At 42.4% G+C, this 18,701-nt stretch overlaps 1 protein-coding gene across 6 annotated transcripts in view; it reads right to left on the reverse strand.

Moving 5' to 3' along the window:
- Elmo1 (engulfment and cell motility 1) overlaps positions 1-18,701 on the reverse strand; it is a 506,925-nt gene that overhangs the window by 36,030 nt on the left and 452,194 nt on the right. For all 6 annotated transcript variants that reach the window (XM_076939323.1, XM_076939321.1, XM_034510333.2 and 3 more), the window contains one exon: positions 6,862-7,025. In XM_076939323.1, the coding sequence (XP_076795438.1) occupies positions 6,862-7,025 (164 nt within the window). The remainder of the gene's footprint in view (positions 1-6,861; positions 7,026-18,701) is intronic.

The raw sequence follows: 18,701 nt of genomic DNA on the forward strand, positions 1-18,701 counted from the left end.
AAACCTTTAAGGAATTTGTATGTTACAAAGTTTTATGAGCATCCTGGCATTCGAGGCTGGTAAAGTCAGCAGTATTCTGATCAAAGCTGTACAGGGAGCTGCAGACTCAGCCCTCAGAGATGTGTTAAAAGTATTGTCTATAACATGGATCCAGACGTCAGGGTCCCGTCTAGGCTGTGTCTATGACTAGGGTCTTACATAGCTCATTTGAGTCTCAGTTTTTTAACTGTGAATAGAGATTAGAATCTGTCTTGAGAAAAAGCTATGACGCCCAAAGGAGACAGTGTTAGCATTAAGTCTTTATAAACATTGGACAATAACAGACACATTGCTGAATAGACCTCGGTGATCACCTCCCTTGTGCTTAGCTAAACACTCTAAATGACCATTATGACAGGCACTCAAGGCTCATATATTCACGAGACTTGATCTGGACTTTGTCTGGCACTGGGCAGGACCATCTGCTTTCACCAGTTCTTGATTTGTAGGTGGGGTAGGCACCTGTACTCGTCAGGTACTCACAAGGCCGGAAGTACATCATGTAATTTGATCTCATTTAGTTTTCCTTCCCCCAGATTAAAAGGAATTTGGAGGAGGATGAGTACTTAATATCACCATTTCTATGCTGTAGATGTGGAAACCCTCAGGAAGGTTAAGGGTAGAACATCGTACAGACTTTCTTGTGATAATATGAACGAAAGAGAAAGGAGGGCAGGGCAGGAGAGATGGCTTGGCAGCTGTGAACACTTGTTCCTCTTGCAGAAGAACCAGGTTTGGTTCCTAGCACCCAGCTGGCTCACAACAGTCTGTAACTCCAGTTCCAGGGGATCTGGTGACCTCTTCTGGCCACCGTGGGCAGCGGGCATGTGTACAGTACATACACATGCATGCAGTCAAAATTACTTATATGCATAAAATAACTGAAGAGTTTGTTTTTGAAAAAGTAACATAAGAAGAACTAACATGGCAGTTAAACTTAATTTTCAACTTAATGAGACCACCTGGTAGACAGGTTTCTGGATATAGTTGTAGGAGATTCTCTTGATTAGGTTAATCAAGGTAGGAAGACCTGCTTACTATGGGTGGTATCACTCCCTGGGCTGAGACCCTAGACTGTATTGCAAAAACAGTGAGTTGTGCACAAGCATTCTTCATCTTCCAAGCTCCCACTGCTGTAACTTCTCTGGCCTGCTGTACATTAACCTTCAACCATGAGCCAACATAAAGCCTTTGACCCCTTAACTTGCGTTTGCCAGGATATTTTGTCATAGCCCTGGGAAAAGTCATTAGGACAATTAATACACATTTGTGAGCTGAAATGCCCTTGAAATGTGGTGTGGTCTGGAAATGCTGCACTAATGACAGGGCTCGGAGCATTTGCAAGGCCTTCCATCCACAGGCCCCTGCGGGTCTCAGGTTAGGCTTTCAGATCACTATGATAACTATTTACCATCAGTGCTCATCTGTTATAAAATTCACTAAGCAAATCACAGCTTTAATGAACTCTGCAAGGAATGGAGAAGTTGAGGAGTGCATAGGCGGCTGCTCTTGGTGAGAAATCACTGCTGTAGATGTCTCAGTCTGGGCAACTGGGCAAAGAGGGAAAGGCATCCTCTGGGGATGGAGAGAGCACAGGAGAGAAGAGTTTGAAACACATCAATTATGATGATAGCTTTGATAAGCTGCGGTTAAGATGTTAAAAGGTAAAGATGAAATCCAAGAGATTTTAGTGCTGTCTCATGATGTTTTGGATAAAACTTGGATATATTTACCATCACACATGTCTTCACCAAATCCAGTAGATGTACTAAAAGAACTAAATCTATATCTCTCCAAGGGAACTTATAAAAGAGTCAGCCCCCTTTCCCCTCTTTCATAAATGAAGCTCTAAAACGATTTGCCAAAGAGAAATAAGAAAGCCATAAAAATATTTTTTTAACTTCTTCCATTTTCTTGCAAATAGACTCAGTAGCCAGGCCCAGAAATTCTTACAATGTGTTTATGTAGCTGAGATATGACCTCGTAGGCACCTAGGGAAGAAGACCCTGGGCTGTAGCCTCCTCTGAAATGTTTAGTTTGTTGTCATTGAGGCTGGGGTGATGGATTCGATGGCTAACTTATAAACGAAGAAGGAGAGAGATTAACTCAGGGAGGGTAAGTGAGTGTGTGTGTGCAGCAGTTCAGTCTAGAACCTTCTCTAGAATACAATTCTAATCTAGGCTCAGCAACACCATCACAGTACTCGGAAGACAGACAACACCTCTAGACTGAGGTTGACTCTTAACTTTCTGTCTACCCAGCTGAGATGCTACTGCTCCCCACTGCTCATCTAGAACACGATTTGGTAAATTTTTTTTTTTTTTAATAAAGCATCAGATAGTAAATGTTTTAGGCTTTGTGGGTTTTTAGGCTAATAGAAAAAAATGAGTGAATATGGTTGAATTTTAATCAAACTCATGTACAGAAAGTGGCAGTGGGTAGACTTGGCCCAAGAACTATGGTTCCAGAATCCCTGATCAGGAAGATCATTGGGCTGAGTGTGAGTGACAGTTTCCTAGAAACTGATCTTTTTCTGTCTTACTTGTAGAGGGCCTCAGGGCCCAGTCTCAGTCCCCATCCATTCCTTAACTAAACAGACCCATGGATTTAAGTACCAATTTTATTCTGACAGCTGTCAAATTTGTATTTCTAACCTAGACCCATCTGCTGACCTCTAAATGCCTGACCACCATCTTGGATGTTCCATAGCCTGACATGTTCAGAGATGAACTCCTGGGCCCTTGCTCACATTAGCCATCCCAGATTGCTGCCCTTTGGTAGTTTAGGTCCCAAACCTAGAGCCCATTTTTGATTCTTCTCTTTCAACAACTACATTTAATCTACCAGGAAATACCATTTCTCTTCTCTTTAAAATATAACTAATGTAGAATAAACACTAATCTTATGATCACCTGCTCAAATGATTATTACAGCTCCCTCACTGATCTCTTTGCCTTTAAATGGGCATTCTCACCGTGTCTCCAATGAAGAACTACATGTTTGTCATCCAGTAAAAATCCCAAATTGTTCCAGCAAAGCCCTAACTGCTATAGTTCTAGATGTCTCCCTAGAATCACCTCCTATCTCCATTGTCCTCACTCTCTCAGATCCTGCCATGTTATCTCATGGTTCACTGAGAACCTAGATAGGCTCTGACCTCAGGAGGCATGCACAAGTAATTCTTTTTGCTTGGGGTATCCTTCACCCAAATACTAGTTGGTATGCTCCTTGAGTCCCTAACATATCTCCATTCAAATGTCATAATTACAATTAAAAAATATTTTACCATATTTATAATTATAATTTATTCCTCTTATCTTGTCCCATGTATACTTTCTATCTATGTAGCCATTCTATCACCAAGTAACTTGCTATCCTCTTACATATATTATAAATGTGTATTATCTATTATTCCCTCTAAAATTTAACACCACAAGGATTAGGTTTGAGTATGTTCTATTCATTGTTTTACCATAAACAAAAAGAACAATGTTCAGCATGTATCAGGCCTTAATAAATATTTATCAGATGTTTGAACACTGAACATGGTATATCTATATAAACTGACCTACTAGAAAAGGCTTTGAGTGAAACACTAGGCTGATCAATTGGTCTTTAGGAACTTTAGTGTTTCTGTGTGTGTGTGTGTGTGTGTGTGTGTGTGTGTGTGTGTATCTATCAGCCTTATTTCTGGGTCTTTTTTTCTTCTCATTTATTTCTCTTGTATATTCTTAGCCAATGTGAGAAATATACAAATGCACTAAGGGTTGGGTTTTCCATTTACCTACAGTACCAATATCACAATTTGCTAAGTTCTGTGTTTTGTAATAAGAGTGATCACTCATTCCGTGCATAGCATAAACTGCGCATGTGCTAGTTGGTTTTCATATACATGCGAAATCCTTTCCATATACATGTGAAGTTCACATAATTATGTGAATCCTTGCCGCAGTCTAATGACAGGATAGTTTTCATTGTTTCCACTTCTTGAAGAGAGGAAAGGCAAGCTTAGAAAGGACTGTGTGACTTCCCAACAAGGCAGTTGCAAATGGCTTCACTGAGGACTGAGCTGGTGTCTGAGCTCCAGGTTTCAGCACATTTTCCTCACCTGCTTTACTGCTCTGTCGTTGTCTCTTCTCTTCTTCCAACTCAGCACTAAATGACCCATTTCTGAAGTGTTTAAGCTCTTCATTTTTATTAGCCTGTACCAATAATGAGATCTTTCTCTTCTGCTAAGTAGCAAACAAAAAAGTAGCTACTCTTTGAAATCATTCATCAGGAACCCAGAAAATATTCCAGGGCTGCTTCTTCAGCTAGCCATAGCTCTTCACCAAACATTTGTTCATGTAGAGTTTATTTTCCTTCTTGGATACATTGCCACTTTTATCAAGACAAGGTTGATGGGGTTTGCATGGAGCTGAGGTTTGCTGGTGTGTTGTGTGTGATGTTCAGGCAGCCATGGGCAGGACAGAATGCTATGGAGGAGATGCTAGAGAGGCAGTGAAGAGTAGTGGCCAGGTGCCCACGTCCTAGCCAGGCTGCTGTGCCTGCTTGCAAAATTAAGGCTTGAACTAGACAGGCTTAATGGTACTTTTTAGCTCTAAGGCTTTGGTACCCTAAGCACTGAGCTTACATGGATGTAGTTTCTGTAATCTTTGTGGAAATTTAGGTGTGTTTCCTATAACACCTAGGAGCCTGTGATTAGCCCCACCTTTCTCTCAGCTTTCCAAGTCTGGATACTAAGGCACCTTAGTGCTTCTCAGCACCTTGGGCTGAGCTTATCATGGAGGGATTGATTAATATATATATTTGTTAAAATGATAAAAGAAAGGAAATAAACATGCACAATGATTCTCCTTTTTCCCTTGGGTGACTTTGTTTATCATGAGTCATGTTAAGGGGTTTCATCTAATACCATGATAAGTTCCCCATCTAGAAGACCATAGCAATAAACAATACGGATCCCCAGTGGACAGATCCCCCTAACAGACAAACTACATTCTGCTTCCTACCTACTGGGAGCAGAGGCTGTAGCTACAGGCTGGCCCCTCAGCTTCTTGTCGAAGCACTAAGGTTTCTAGCAGCTTGTTATCACTGTGCTACAGTTATATTTACCAAAAATTCCAGTGAGACCTGGTGTTTTCCAGTCTCCTAGACAAGAGTGGTATCAAAGTCACATTCGTGAAGGAGATAATCTTTCCATTGACATTGTGTCTCCTCACTCAAGAAACATCAAGGAAAGAGCTTGTAATAAAGGGGGGGAAACCTCCAGCATGTGGAGGCAGAGCTTTGCAAGTAAAGAAAGAAAGGCAGAGCAGGGTAGTGCTCACTCTGGGCAGAGCTGACTTTCTCCTCTCCAACAGTCATGGTCAAGCACTGATTTAGACTCACTTGGCTTTGCTGAAGTGGTAGTAATTTAGAGCCACTTGGCGTTCACTTAATCAACTCTTCAATTCTCCATTTAGGTTTTAAGAATTGTCAGAGCATAATAAAGTGTCCTTGTGTTTGCACACTGGCTAGGACAGATGACTGACAGTCCAGCGGTCTGTGAAGGTGGGTCCTGAAAGGGTGTGGAAGCATCTGTCCTCCTTGTGAGTGAGCAACGGCATGTCTCAAGATCTAGCTACTGATTCCAGTGACTCTGTGCTTGGCATTTCTGACTACAATGATCTCGTGGCTGAGGAACAAAGAACAAAACAAACCAAACAAACAAAAAACCCAACCAATCAAGCAAAAACCCAGTTGTATCTCTTATAAGGATCAGTATTACATGTATGTTATGTCTTATGAGCCAAGCCCCTTGGAAGAATTTTCTGGCCCCTGCTGATGAAGTTCATGCCCACAGAACTCTACAGTTCTTACGTACAGTTTCTGGAGGTGCTTAAGACCTGAAAAATCGACTTGGCTATTGTCCTTTCTATTGTATACTTTCTTAACTTACTCTCAGTCTTGCACATGCAGAAGCAGTCTGATGGTGTGCATGAAAGAGTAGCTGAGAGTTCAGCAGATTCAAGGCCAGCTTCTCCCCTAGGCTGCTTCTCCCTCTTTGGGAATAACACTTGCCTACCTCAAGGGAAGTGAGGCAATTAACTAGAATAAAGGGTGTTTTGTGAATTGTCATCCATTAAAAGCATCAGTATATGTGAGTAAAGAACACACACACACAAACACAAACACACACACCACAGAGGGAGAAAAAGAACAGTAGATAATACATATGAAAGCCCTGATGAAGTCACTTCTAGTCTTCTTGTTACAGAATAAAAATAACTGTCAAATTCCTTCCCTGCTTCCCACCTTTAGCCCTCTGTCCTTTTCTATAAAATACAAAGGTGATGAATCTAATCCAGATCTTAGCGAAGAAAAACAGGCCAGGTCTCAGAAGAGATGAGGTGAACAAAAGAGCTCTTATTTTCCAGATTCAGAGCATTTTAGAGATGGAGATACATGGAGTTTTGAAATGGTTGCAAGTGACATTTAATACAAGGCCCTTTAAATAAAGAGAGGCCCTGCTGTCTCCCCACTGGGAGCCTGTAGATTTAGAGCTATAAAGGTGACAGGAGATGCTCTGACGCTAACCACTGGCTTATCCCCGGGGAAGGGAGAGGGTTTTTCCCCCTTCCCCTCCACAGCTCTCACTGGAACTTATGCTACCTCAGAATTCTCAGTGCTTTAATAATTGGTGTGCCTCTCTCGGGATAGCATGACATTTTGCCACTTGAGAGGTGTTACATGAGAAAACACAACACCTAGCCCTGCTTTTACATCACCAAATCACTAGGGGGCAGTAGCAGAGCCCGAGATTAGAGGAGGGTAACTTACAAAATCGGGCGAGACTGGAAATCTTCCTGGTTCATCCTCTCAGACTGGCGGATTTTCAGGATCTCAGTGTAGCTCAGGTTTTGCAGCTTGCTCTTGAACTGGTCCAGGGAGCTAGGCTTGGTTGTAAGCGCTCTCATAACCTGCTCCTTCACCACCTGCATTACCTGTCAATGAAAACAAGAGCATTACATTCCTGGGGCCAACCTTTCCTGTTCAGAAACGACATGCATGTTAACAGCTCCTTGCTCCCTGGGTGCACAGCATGACCTCTGGGCTCCAACCTTCAGTGTGCTTTCCAAAAAGATAAACTTTCATTATGTATACTTCTATTTTTTCTTACACTGTGGGAACCACAAGGAAGAAAATAGACTAAGTTGAAGTGAAGGGCAGGGGAGAGTGCCTATTTGCTCTATATATTATGTGACAGCTACTGATACAGCAGTATAAACAGTACATACTCAAAAGTCAGAAAGCAACAAAGGCCAAACCACAGCTAAAAGCCCACATATTAATTATTTCTTCCAGGAGAAAATTGCTGTGATAAAATTAACTGTGAGGCTTGGCTGGCACCAATTCAAATGGATGTAGCGATACCTACACCTCACAGACCTCTTCCTCTTGTCATTAGGGTCCAAGTGTTCATATACATTATGCATTTGGATATGCATTTGGGATGGGCGCATGTTCTTTCTCTTTGAGTCAGCCACTAGGCAGAGGGGCTCATTATGTCACAACAGACATATCACACTGGAAACTTCAAGAAAATAAGGACATGGTAATTTATGTCTCTGGATAGGTCCACATGGGGCCATTAACCAGTGCCTCAATTAACGCAGATTCATCTTCATCAAAATACATAAAGAAAAAAAGGTCAGAGGACCCACACAGGTATCCAAAGGGCTTGTAATCTTGTTGCTATTCTTCATTCTCCATTACAAATGAGAACTTTTATTACAAATGTTACCCTTTATTGTGTCTGTTACCAAGTATCCAATAGCTTAGTAGACAATGTGTGTGTGTGTGTGTGTGTGTGCATATGTGTGTGTTACCTCTTCTCTTCTTTACCTGCTTAAATCTACAAGCAGATCTGACCAGCATTTCTATTCTATGAAGAACTGAATCTTCAGAACACTAATAAATTAGATTAGAATAACAGTCAGTTAGTATGCGAATAGGCTGAAATTTAATTTCAAATTTGTAAACACTCCACTGCCTCTTAGCCCACCCTTCCTTAGTACTGTTTAGACATTTAAAAGTAAAACTACCTGTGTGTGTCTGCTTAATGATAAATGTGATACCAGGTACTCTGTTATGCATCATCTCACTTAATCCTCTCTCTAATAGTGAAGAACAGAATATGAGTGTTGTACCCATAAAGGAACTGAGGGAAGATTGATAACTTGCCTAACATTCATCTAGAAGCATCCTCAGGGACCAAGTATGATGGCTATAATACTGACTTTATGTTGAAGAAATATGAATCAGATACAGACTCTGCCTTCTGTGAGCTAATGGTCTAATGAGAGATGGAAACAAGCCCCAAGATCATCACAGCAGAAGTGAGGAGAGAACTGATGGTTATACTGTACTAAAGATACATTTGAGATAATCTTTAGAGAAACAATGGGTGTTCCATTAGTGTATACTCAGACAAATAACCTAGAACACCTCCACACATTAGGAGCTCTGAACCTGGGCTACAGCTAAATCAGAACCAACTACCTAAGCATCATTCCATGCTCCAAGTGTAACAAGATAGGACACTTTCCAGCTGACCTTCAACTGCGTCTGCTTCTCTACTCAGGCATAATTGTCAATTTGGGATGCTTGACAAATTTTGAAATTCTAAACACTGCATGCCGTGAAGCATAATCAAGAGCTAAATTTGGTCAAGACTGAATTATTATGTGTTGCCATTGGGGGTTACCCACTGCCCATTTAGGGAATGCCTTGGAGGGGAAGCCAGTGAGGTAATGGTTTCCCAGTGTTATTTGCTCTTCTGGAAAAATGGTGGGGCATGCAAGAGAATGGTGCAATAAGTAAAATAAAGAAGTGGTATTTTAAATAGGATCAGGACAAAACTGAGACAGTGTGGTGCTCACTCCATCCCCCTTGTTTTACAAATAAAAAGCCGAAAGTTCAGAGAGCTAGGTAACTTGCCCACTGCATGTATTTAAGGAAGTGTCCCAAGGGTGACAGTTTCCACATCATAGCTGCTGAGATTCATGCTAGAGCTCATAGGTGATCATGTGATCCAAACTACTCCATCAGCACCCTTGTCCAGATTGTTCCAATTTAACTAGAGATATAGCCAAAGCCTGATCTTTTTCAGGTGGAGACTAAGAACATGCCCCTTAATATAGAGGATGATGGGACACAGAGACAGTGTAACAGAATCAAGCAAAAGGTAGAACTCTAATTTGCAGAGACGGCCTTTATGCTTTGTGCAATCTGAAAATCCTCTAACTTTAAATTTCATAATTTTTGGTACACGAATCAATTTTCTTTTCTTAGGAATTTTTCTCTTCTTAAGTTGATATGCATTCTATTTTCATAAGTTGATATTAATGGGACTCTTGCTATTTGTAAACAGACTCCCAACAAATATCTGGTGAACTCTAAGAGGAATAGCATCCTATGGGTCTGAAGAAGACAGACAAAAGGAGACAAGGGGGGAGATGAACAGAGTTGATGGTACTACTTTAATAAGAAGATAATTAGACTGGAGAAATGGCTCAGTGATTAAGAGAAATGGCTGTTCTTCCATCAGACCTGGGTTTATTTCCCAGAACCCACATGGTGTCACACAACCACCTGTAACCCTAGTTCTAGGGAACCCAATGCTCTCTAGACTCTGTAGGCATCTGCCATACAAGTGGTACACAAACGTACATGAAGGCAAAAATACCTGCGCACATAAAAATAGAATTTAAATTTAAAAAGGAAAATGGCTTTTAAATTTGCCTTTCATTATATACCATGTTTGAATGTTTGCTCGGAGACGATGAGTCCCTTACCAAATGCGTGGACATATTTCTAGTCAAATCAGATGTGCAGAGCTTCACTAACTGCTGATACAAGACTACTACCCTCACTGGGAAGACTATCTAGTCGAAAGGCCTTCTAAATCTTCCTTTCAACTTGGAAAAAGAGCATAAAAGTTTTCTTAAAAGTAGATGGGTTGACTGGCATCTGCAGCCAGGAGGAGGAATAAAAGCAGAGTATATGAAGCACAGAACAGCAGTTGGTGGAGCCCGACAGTAGCTCTCCCATCCCGGGCCCACTTTCATCTGGTGCCGGCCCCAAGAAGTTCTAATGTTACTCTGTATGCCAAGCATCATATGGGAGAGTCCATAGGTTGTTTGTTTGTTTGTTTGTTTGTTTGTTTTTAAGATGATAAAGTAGTAAGTTAAATATCTCTTTGGGTTCTTTGCAAAATAGCTTCTAGCTCCTGCAGTTTTACAATTAATGGTGTGAATTCTCAACACGTCATGTATAAAACAGAACAAGATATTTTCAACACCGTTGTTGACTTTTTCTTCTTTGAAAAACATGGAACCGTTTGCCATTTATTTGAAAAATCTGCAGACGATATGGCAGGGGCATCAGTAAATGACTGGTGAAACATTTTACCTAGGGTGTCCACACTGCCACAGACACCAAAGGGAGCAAGCTCTTAGGATATGCAGTTGCTATTGTGTTGGCATTGGTCCATTGCTCAAGGGATGTCTGCAGCATGCTGGTAGTGGGGTCTGGGTAGTTTCCCTCACACAGTTTGTTCTCTGTAAGGTCTTATCAAAACAGTGTGGATTTCCCATAGGACATCTGTACCTCACATAGAGAAAAGCTTGGCTCCTTGGAAGAATGTTTTAAAAACTGAACCAGACAGGCCTTGGGTAAGTCAGTCTAACTCCTGGTCATTTAAACTGTTCCTGGGTCCTACTCCAAGACCCACAGAGCCTCTCTGTGTTCCTAGTCTTGTGCTCAGGCCGTGTCTTTATGCCTACAACCTTCCACAGCGTCAGCCGTTCTCTCACCTGTCAAATGTTTGTAAATTCCCACTTAGGTTAAGGTGCTGAGGGACATTGGGAGCCGTGTTCTAAATGAGCTCTCAGCCTGCACTGCACTGTCCCCCCACCCACATCCCCAGAGAATGGAAGTGATGTCACAGCACACCATGGGCCCACTGTTTCATTTCACAAACACTGAACCACTCTCCAATTGTGTCAGCACAAGAACTTCAGCTACAGATTGAGAAGTGACCACATGTGGACCAACTGTGGTACAGAGAGGCCATTCTTGAGAGAAACAGCAAGAGTGAAGTTTTAAAGGCAGAAGAGAGCACAGAGTATGGCCCTGACACCACACTCACCAGTGGAGCCGGACAATAGGCTAAGTCTCTCTGAATCTGATACAGCAGAGGTATCACCTGTCCTCATTAGGGTTATCATCACTGCGATGAAACATCATGACTAAAGACACTTGGGGAGAAAAGGCTTTATTTGGTGTATGCCTCCACATCACTGTCCATCATTGAAGGATGTCAGGACGGGAACTCAAACAGGACAGAAACCTGAAGGCAAGGCCATAGAAGGTGCTGCTTATTGGCTTGCTCCACACTGCTTGCTCAGCCTGCTTTAGTATAGAACCCAGGACTACAAACACCACCCACAATAGGCTGGGTACTCCCAAATCAACCACTAATTAAGAAAATGTCCTGCAGACTTTAATATAGCATGGAGGCATTTTCTCTATTGTGGCTCCCTGCTCCCCGAAGACTCTAGCTTATGTCAGGCTGACATAAACCAGCATCTGTGATTAGATTTAGGAAATGCTAACCATCAACGGCCATATCTTATGAAGCTCCCTCTGAATGAAATTTTAAAAGGTAGCCTGACCAGAAAATATAATCTTCCTTTTGGCCTGTAGACATGCACACCTCATATTCGGACTCTGTGTATTCATAGCACCTACAGGGCAGCTCACTAGTATATTCGGGTTGCATTGCACAGAACTGGTTCTCAAAGATTCCAGTGTGCTCACTCTCACCCTGAGTGGTTTCAGGGCTTTATCAGATCCTCTGGCCCATCTCTCCACCCTTCTGCTATTCATCTTGCTCTGGTATGGCCACTCTATATGTCTGGTATGAGGCCTGGCTTGGTGAAAGCTTGTGGATCAGGCTTATTGTCAATAAAGAGGAACACCTTGAAGTCACCGAGGCCTGGTGTCACCCTCTGGCCTCTCATAATTTCATCACGTGTTCTCAATTACTTCTGATGAATCAGAAACACTTTCCTCACTAATAAATATAAAAATGTTCTTCTCCGTCTCACAAACGATATGATTTCCTTTGGTATCATTAACCATACTTTGTCTCCATTTCTTCAGTGTGGTCTTCCTCATGGTGCTCTGAGAACCCTGCCTGTACCATGTCTATCTGAAGGAGCAACAAGGCCTAATTTGCAGATAAAACCCAGTCCTTGTTGAATGGGGACAGAGAGGCTCTTACATTTCTTTCTCTGTACACCACCACTTCATAGTATAATAATTACTTGGCACATTCTCTTAAGGAGCTAAGGACCATGAGCTTGGAAAATGAACAGTTTTCTGGAGATTAAATCTTCCCAATGGTATTAGTATATTTCCAGTGAGAGTTCTGGGATCTCATTCATCCATAAGTCAAAGCCTGTTCTCTAGGGACCAGATACTTATACTCACGACTGTCAAGCAAACCCAATGCTGAATTCTGAACCAATGATCATAAAACATGAAACCATTAGGGATTAGGTGGCCGCCTGCTCACAAAAAGCTGGAAATGTTGCTCTAGGGTCACAGCTGCCAAGAGCAGTGTAGTGAGATGCTGACTCTGCATCCTGACCATTTCTTCTGTTAATGTCATAGTGTTTGTACTAACCTTTCCTGGAACTGTTGCCCCCATACCTGCCCTGGTTTGACCAATAGGCTTTGAACTTAAGTCTGTCCTTTCCAGCCCCTCCTTCCAATTTCTACCTCCTTTCAAAATATAAGCCAAGTTAATCACTTCTTAAAAACTACAGTGACTGAGTACTACCTATGGTGTGCAGACCAGACAGTCAATGTGTCACTGGCTGTGATAGTGTTAATTGTAGATTGATTGAATGGAAGGCTAAAATAAAACCACCCAGGAGATGGGCCTCTGGGCCTGTCCTTGGGGAATTATCTTGATTATATTAATCAAGGTGGGATGACCCATCCAGTGTGAGTGGCAGAAAATACCTAGTCAGAATACACAGATGGAAAAAATGAACAGAGCACCGGTGTGCAGAAATGGTTGCTTTCTGTTTCTGATTAGGGATGTGATGTGACCAGTTCCCTCAAGTGCCTGTGACTTTCTGGATGTGATAGACTGCAGCCTAGAACTGTGAGCTAAAGAAGCCCTTCTGCCTTAAATTGCTTTTGTTACAGAACTTTATTACAGCAACAGAAAAGAAGCTAAGACATCTTTCATCTTTCTATCTTTGCTGAGATTCCAGCCTACACCCCCCATCACAGTACTGTCTGCATCATGTGGAGAATTCTTATCTCCTTCACTTACAACTCTGTCTCCAGAACCTAGGCCATCCAGTCATGGAGTGGTTACTGAGAAAAAAAAAATCTGTTTTCTTTATATTTTGAAAGCTCATCAAAACTGTCAAAAGAAAGAATCTAGAAGAAAGCCCCCAAACTCAGTGGTTTCCAACCATCACAGAAAAACAGAGTTTACAATGAGTTTTGTCTGGCTCAACCCTCAAGACTTTGATTCTAGGATGAGTTCCAGAGATGGGTTCTTTTTTTCCAGTTTCTTTCAGGAAGCTAATTTGTACCTGGGGTTGAGGAATCTGGGCTTGAGCACAGAGAACAGATGAGACATGTAAGAGAATTGCCATGTTAGGGAAGGCTAGTGGGGCTGCTCCTGCCCTCAGCATGGCTGCCTAGTGTGAAATACAAATGCCAGCTGAGGACTTGAGTCATTACCCGCTACTGCCTGCTAGTCCACTAAAATGCAGAGGACATGCGTGCTCTTGCCAAGAGCAGTCAGGCACCAAGAGCAAGCAGCTATAGCCAGGGAGGTGGCTGCTCCCAGACTATCTGGGCAGGTTTCTCAGATGTTACCTTTACTAGGGCTATCTCTCTCTCTCTCTTTCCTGGGCTAGCTCTCTCTAAGGTAGCCATAGAGCCCATGTTGAAAGTATCTGGTGACTTTAATCAGGAATGCTTTCACAGGGTTGGCCAACATTTTCCCAAAGATCCCACAGTTCCTTGGGAAGCAGTCAGGGTTAGCATCCCCAGATATGTAATTAGAGCAGAGCAGCCATCCACTGTGTGCCAATCCTGAGCAGGCAAGTTTGTGGCTCGCAAAGTCCAGGCAGGGCTGAGGGAGGACAATTTTGAGAGAATCAAAAGTGATTGTTCAAGTGTACCTTGAGACTAAAACAGAAGGGGGCTGCTGTTTAGCTCCTGTACTGACTGGCTTTTGCTTCAGAGAAAGCAGGACAGCTTCAAGCTTCCTGTCATCATCTGCACAGAGACCTCTGAGGATCTCGGGTGTTACAACCAAAATAATTCATTATATAATGGCTGACCCTAATGCTTTCCATGCAGATGATAATAAAGAGATGCCCAGTTCTGAAGAATAAGGTGGGTAATGTTAATAGCTGCTCTGCCCTTCCTGGGAAGGGCTTTTAATGTAAGGTTTAAGGCATTTTTATAGGTGGTAAAAATAGTAAACCTTTCAACCAGTGATTCATGTAAAAATCAATCAGCGCTGGGTTCACAGAAGAACAACGAGCGGGGAAGCACATGCTCCTCCCCAAGCTCATCCATGGAGGAAGCTGGAGAGGCAGAGGTGTGGACCTAGCTCGCCCTTGTACTAGTGTCAGCAGGAGGCACATAGCTGTGTGACAAACCACTTTGCCCCACCGAAACAGGGAGCCAAATTAACATGGCCAATCAGGCTAAATTTGCTCGTTAGATAACTGAAGGCCCCAGTGGGCATGAGAAAGCTATTTTCACCAGCGTCTGATAGAATCAGCCTCAGGCAAAGAGGAATTGTGCCAATCACATGAGAGAATGACATTTAATCCACAGCTTTAAATAAACTGACAGGTCAGGCAAACCACTATAAATGTGTAGAGAGGGTAAGGGAGGGTGCTTGCATTTTTTCCTTTTTGGGGTTGGGGTAAAAGGGTAGCATATTTTTAGCAAGCCCATTACATCTTGGTCCTCTAATTCCTGCTCACAAATCTCACAGACACACTCCCAGCACAGGCTGAACTACAGCCTTTTGAATTTACAAAGAACACTCACAGCTGGAAAGTACATTGAAAGAGAGCTACTTCCAGTTGGGGGTCTGTTGTCATTAAACTATGGCAGCCTCGTAATGGGGGAGGAAGAATGATGGGACTTTGCTGAGATCTGCCCTACTTAGGAGGGGAAATTAACTGAAGAAGTAAGCAGCTTTTTCTTTTTGGTGTGTGTATCGGTGTGTGTGTTTGTGTGTGTGTGTGTGTGTGTGTGTGTGTCTTTGTGTGTGTACACGTGTGCATGCATGTGGAGACCAGAGGTCACTGTCAGGTGTCACCTCAGCCGCTCTCCACATTATTTATTGGAACATGATTTCTCACTGAAGCCAGAGTTCAAGGCTTGGCGAGGCTGGCTGGCCAGTGATTCCCAGGGCTCCACCTGTGTCTGTGCTGTTCCCAGCCTTGGTGTGACTAACATGAGCTGCCACAGCCACCTTTTCTATGGGTGTCCAGGATTCCGGATCTCATGGTCGCGCAGGATGCACCCTTACCCTGCTCAGCCAACCTCACCTCAGCTCCTCCTCACACCTAGTGAAGAATTCCTTACTTTTTCTTAGGGATTACATGGTCTGTACAGTTCTCTTGTTGGCAGGCACTACAGCTGCTTGCAGACCATGTGAGATCCATCTCGTGTAAGTGTCTAAGGCCTGCGAGAGGGAGCCAGTGGCCCCTGCACTACTCCTTTGGTGAGTCTCAACAGCTGAACACTGGGGTTTCATTTAATTCATCTGTACGTTTCTTGTTGTCAATTTTGTAAACATTTAACACAGCCAGAAGGAGTAAATGAAGCGTCCCTGGTCTGGTTTTGAGGGTAAAACTGAGCTGTGCTGGTTTAAATCTCTCAACCTGCTTTGAATTCACCATTAAATAATGACAAATGAAAGGACCTGCCCCACTGGAAGGGAGATTTAATAAACTTTAAAAGCAGTCTGCTTAGGCGCAAACCCAGAGGAAATGGACTGGGAAAGAAAAGTCTGGCTCCATAAAGAAGCCCTGGTGTCAGGCAAGGCTGCAGAGCTGAGGACACCACATGGCTGACTCAGCATATCCTCCACGAAGGGTTAGCATGCAACACTGGGGATGGCTCTTTGCAGATAGATGGGCGGTCGGTACAGGGGCTCACTGTTGTACATAAAGCCATCCTTCAGTATCTGTGAGGAACTGCTTCAAGGATACTTGCGGATTCTCAAATTTGAAGATCTGAATCTCTTACATAAAATGGCAGAGTGTTTGCAAACGCCTACCTATATCCTCCCCTTGACTGCAAACCACTTGCAAATGAGGTACTGTACCTAACACAACATCAGTGCAGTTCAGTAGCTTTCCTAACATACTGTTTATAGAATAAAGACAAGAAGGAAGCTGCATACACTCAGCATAGAACATGGCCAAAGATTTTTTGATTCCTAATATGGATGCCATGTCTGTGGATATAGAGGGCTAGCTGTCCTCACTGTCCATCCCTAACTACCTCTTCCTATACAGAAAACACAAGGCTGACTGTGAAACAGTAAAAGCCCTATTTTTAGTTGGAACATTGAGACTACCATGATATGTGACCAAGTCCAGGTGATTCATCCTAAGGATAAATGCACTTGGGTTTAAGTTTATGTAATAAATGTTGCTCCTGGTATTGACATTAGATGATTTGGCTGGTTTTGGCAGTGCCTACTAGTAGGAAATGCTGAAAAGTTAAGGCCAGATATCACAAGTTTGAGGCTAGCCTTGGCCACACATTTACAACAGCAAACACAGGAGGTGTTGAGGGGGAGTGATGTGCATGCAATACTCATGTATGATACTCATGTATGAAGTTCTTAGAAAAACTTAAAAAGAAAATTTAGAACTATAATCAATCTTGCATCTGCTCAGTTAATACTTCATATGCACTGTATATGTGCTCTTCACTGGGTGAGGTACTGGCAGGGCCAAGATCTAGGCCAGCCAGAGAAATATCGGGGAAGATGATACATAAACAAGTCACAGTGACTTCTGAAAGTGCTGTATGGGTACGGAATCTTCATATAATTTAAGGAAGGGGACTCAACGTGAATTAAGCAGACCCCTGGCTTCTTCATCAAGATCAAGCAGAGTGTTATTCTTACTCCGGGTTTCACCAACTGCATTTCTCACTACTTGTCTCTCCGGTAGGACATCGAAAGGTTTACAAGAAGAGACTATGTCTCATTTATTTCATTAGTCTTTTTCTTTTTTAAATATCACCACTGGATTTTAAAATTCCTTCTAACTAGAAAAATTCCCCATCGGTCCAGTAAATTGAAGGTCAGCTGGACTATATTTCTAGAGTTACATGAAAAATATGATTTCTGGCCAGTCTTTGTGAAGGCCAGGGACAAATCCCTGTGATAGTCTTAAGCACGGGAGGAAATGGCTCATAGCGAGAGCAATGATAGATTAACTCTGGTAAGCACATGGCCACACCAGCACTGTGCTGTATTTCTCCCAGATGGTTGAAATGGAGACATCTCATAAATCCCTAGGCCTTTTCTTTCCTTTTGCAAGTTATTATAGTGTCCCAGGGCAGAAGAGCACTCTCCAAAGTAAAGTAATTGTGAGCCATTTATTATGTTTAAAGGAGAGCCTGCCATCCGTTACAGCCACAATCTCAGGCAATTAATGTGGTGGAAGTGACTATGCAAAACTTGCTGCCACTTGGTGTCTGAAGTCAATGAGTACAGGCAGAACTGGCATGGCTCTGCTCCAACCCCACCCCAGCTCAGCAACTCTTTCTGTTCTTTGTCCAGACCACTCACAGCTCTGAAGCAAACTGTCCCCCCATGGCTTCCAAAAATTCACTGGGTCTGCCATGCTTTCCCTAGATGCAAGTGCTCTCTTTGCATCCAAAGCAAAGAACAGCATAGATGACAACTGTGTGACATGTACACCAGCATTCTCCTTCACCATGCCAGGGGTCGACATCAGTAATTAATTACAACACGTTCTCCTTTTGAACCAGGATGCTGCAAGCAAGAAATTGCTAATCATCAATTGAATTTCATGCACAAAGGCAAAACACTAGTTAATTCTAATGCACAGGAATAATCAATAACTTTGGATCAAATATTCTTAAAAGCTCCAATGTCTACTAACTAAAATTACTTACAGATTAGTAAAAAAAAAATTATTATAACTTGAACTGGAATGTATTTTTATGTGCTCATCTATTTTGGTTGTTCAGTCTAATAACTAAATAGTATTTTTATATCATTGCCATCTTGATCATTGAAGCCCATATACATATCTCTGGAAATGGTATAATATTTGGGGTAAGAACCCACTCATGGGACATATCAAGCACTCAGGAGGGGCTGAGGAATACCATTGAATGAATGAAACCATAAGCAGACATTAGGTCAAGTGATAGACCTTCTGATACCTAGAATGGCTATCTTTACATTAAAAATCCAGTGTTTTATACTGCTAGGGAAAGTGGAGTATATTTAACTTCTAAGAAACATCTTAGAATTATAATAATAATGAAGTTAAGTTTTTAAACAT

Source organism: Arvicanthis niloticus, chromosome 8 (genome assembly GCF_011762505.2).
Source record: "Arvicanthis niloticus isolate mArvNil1 chromosome 8, mArvNil1.pat.X, whole genome shotgun sequence".
In the NCBI taxonomy this organism is placed as follows: Eukaryota; Metazoa; Chordata; class Mammalia; order Rodentia; family Muridae; genus Arvicanthis; species Arvicanthis niloticus.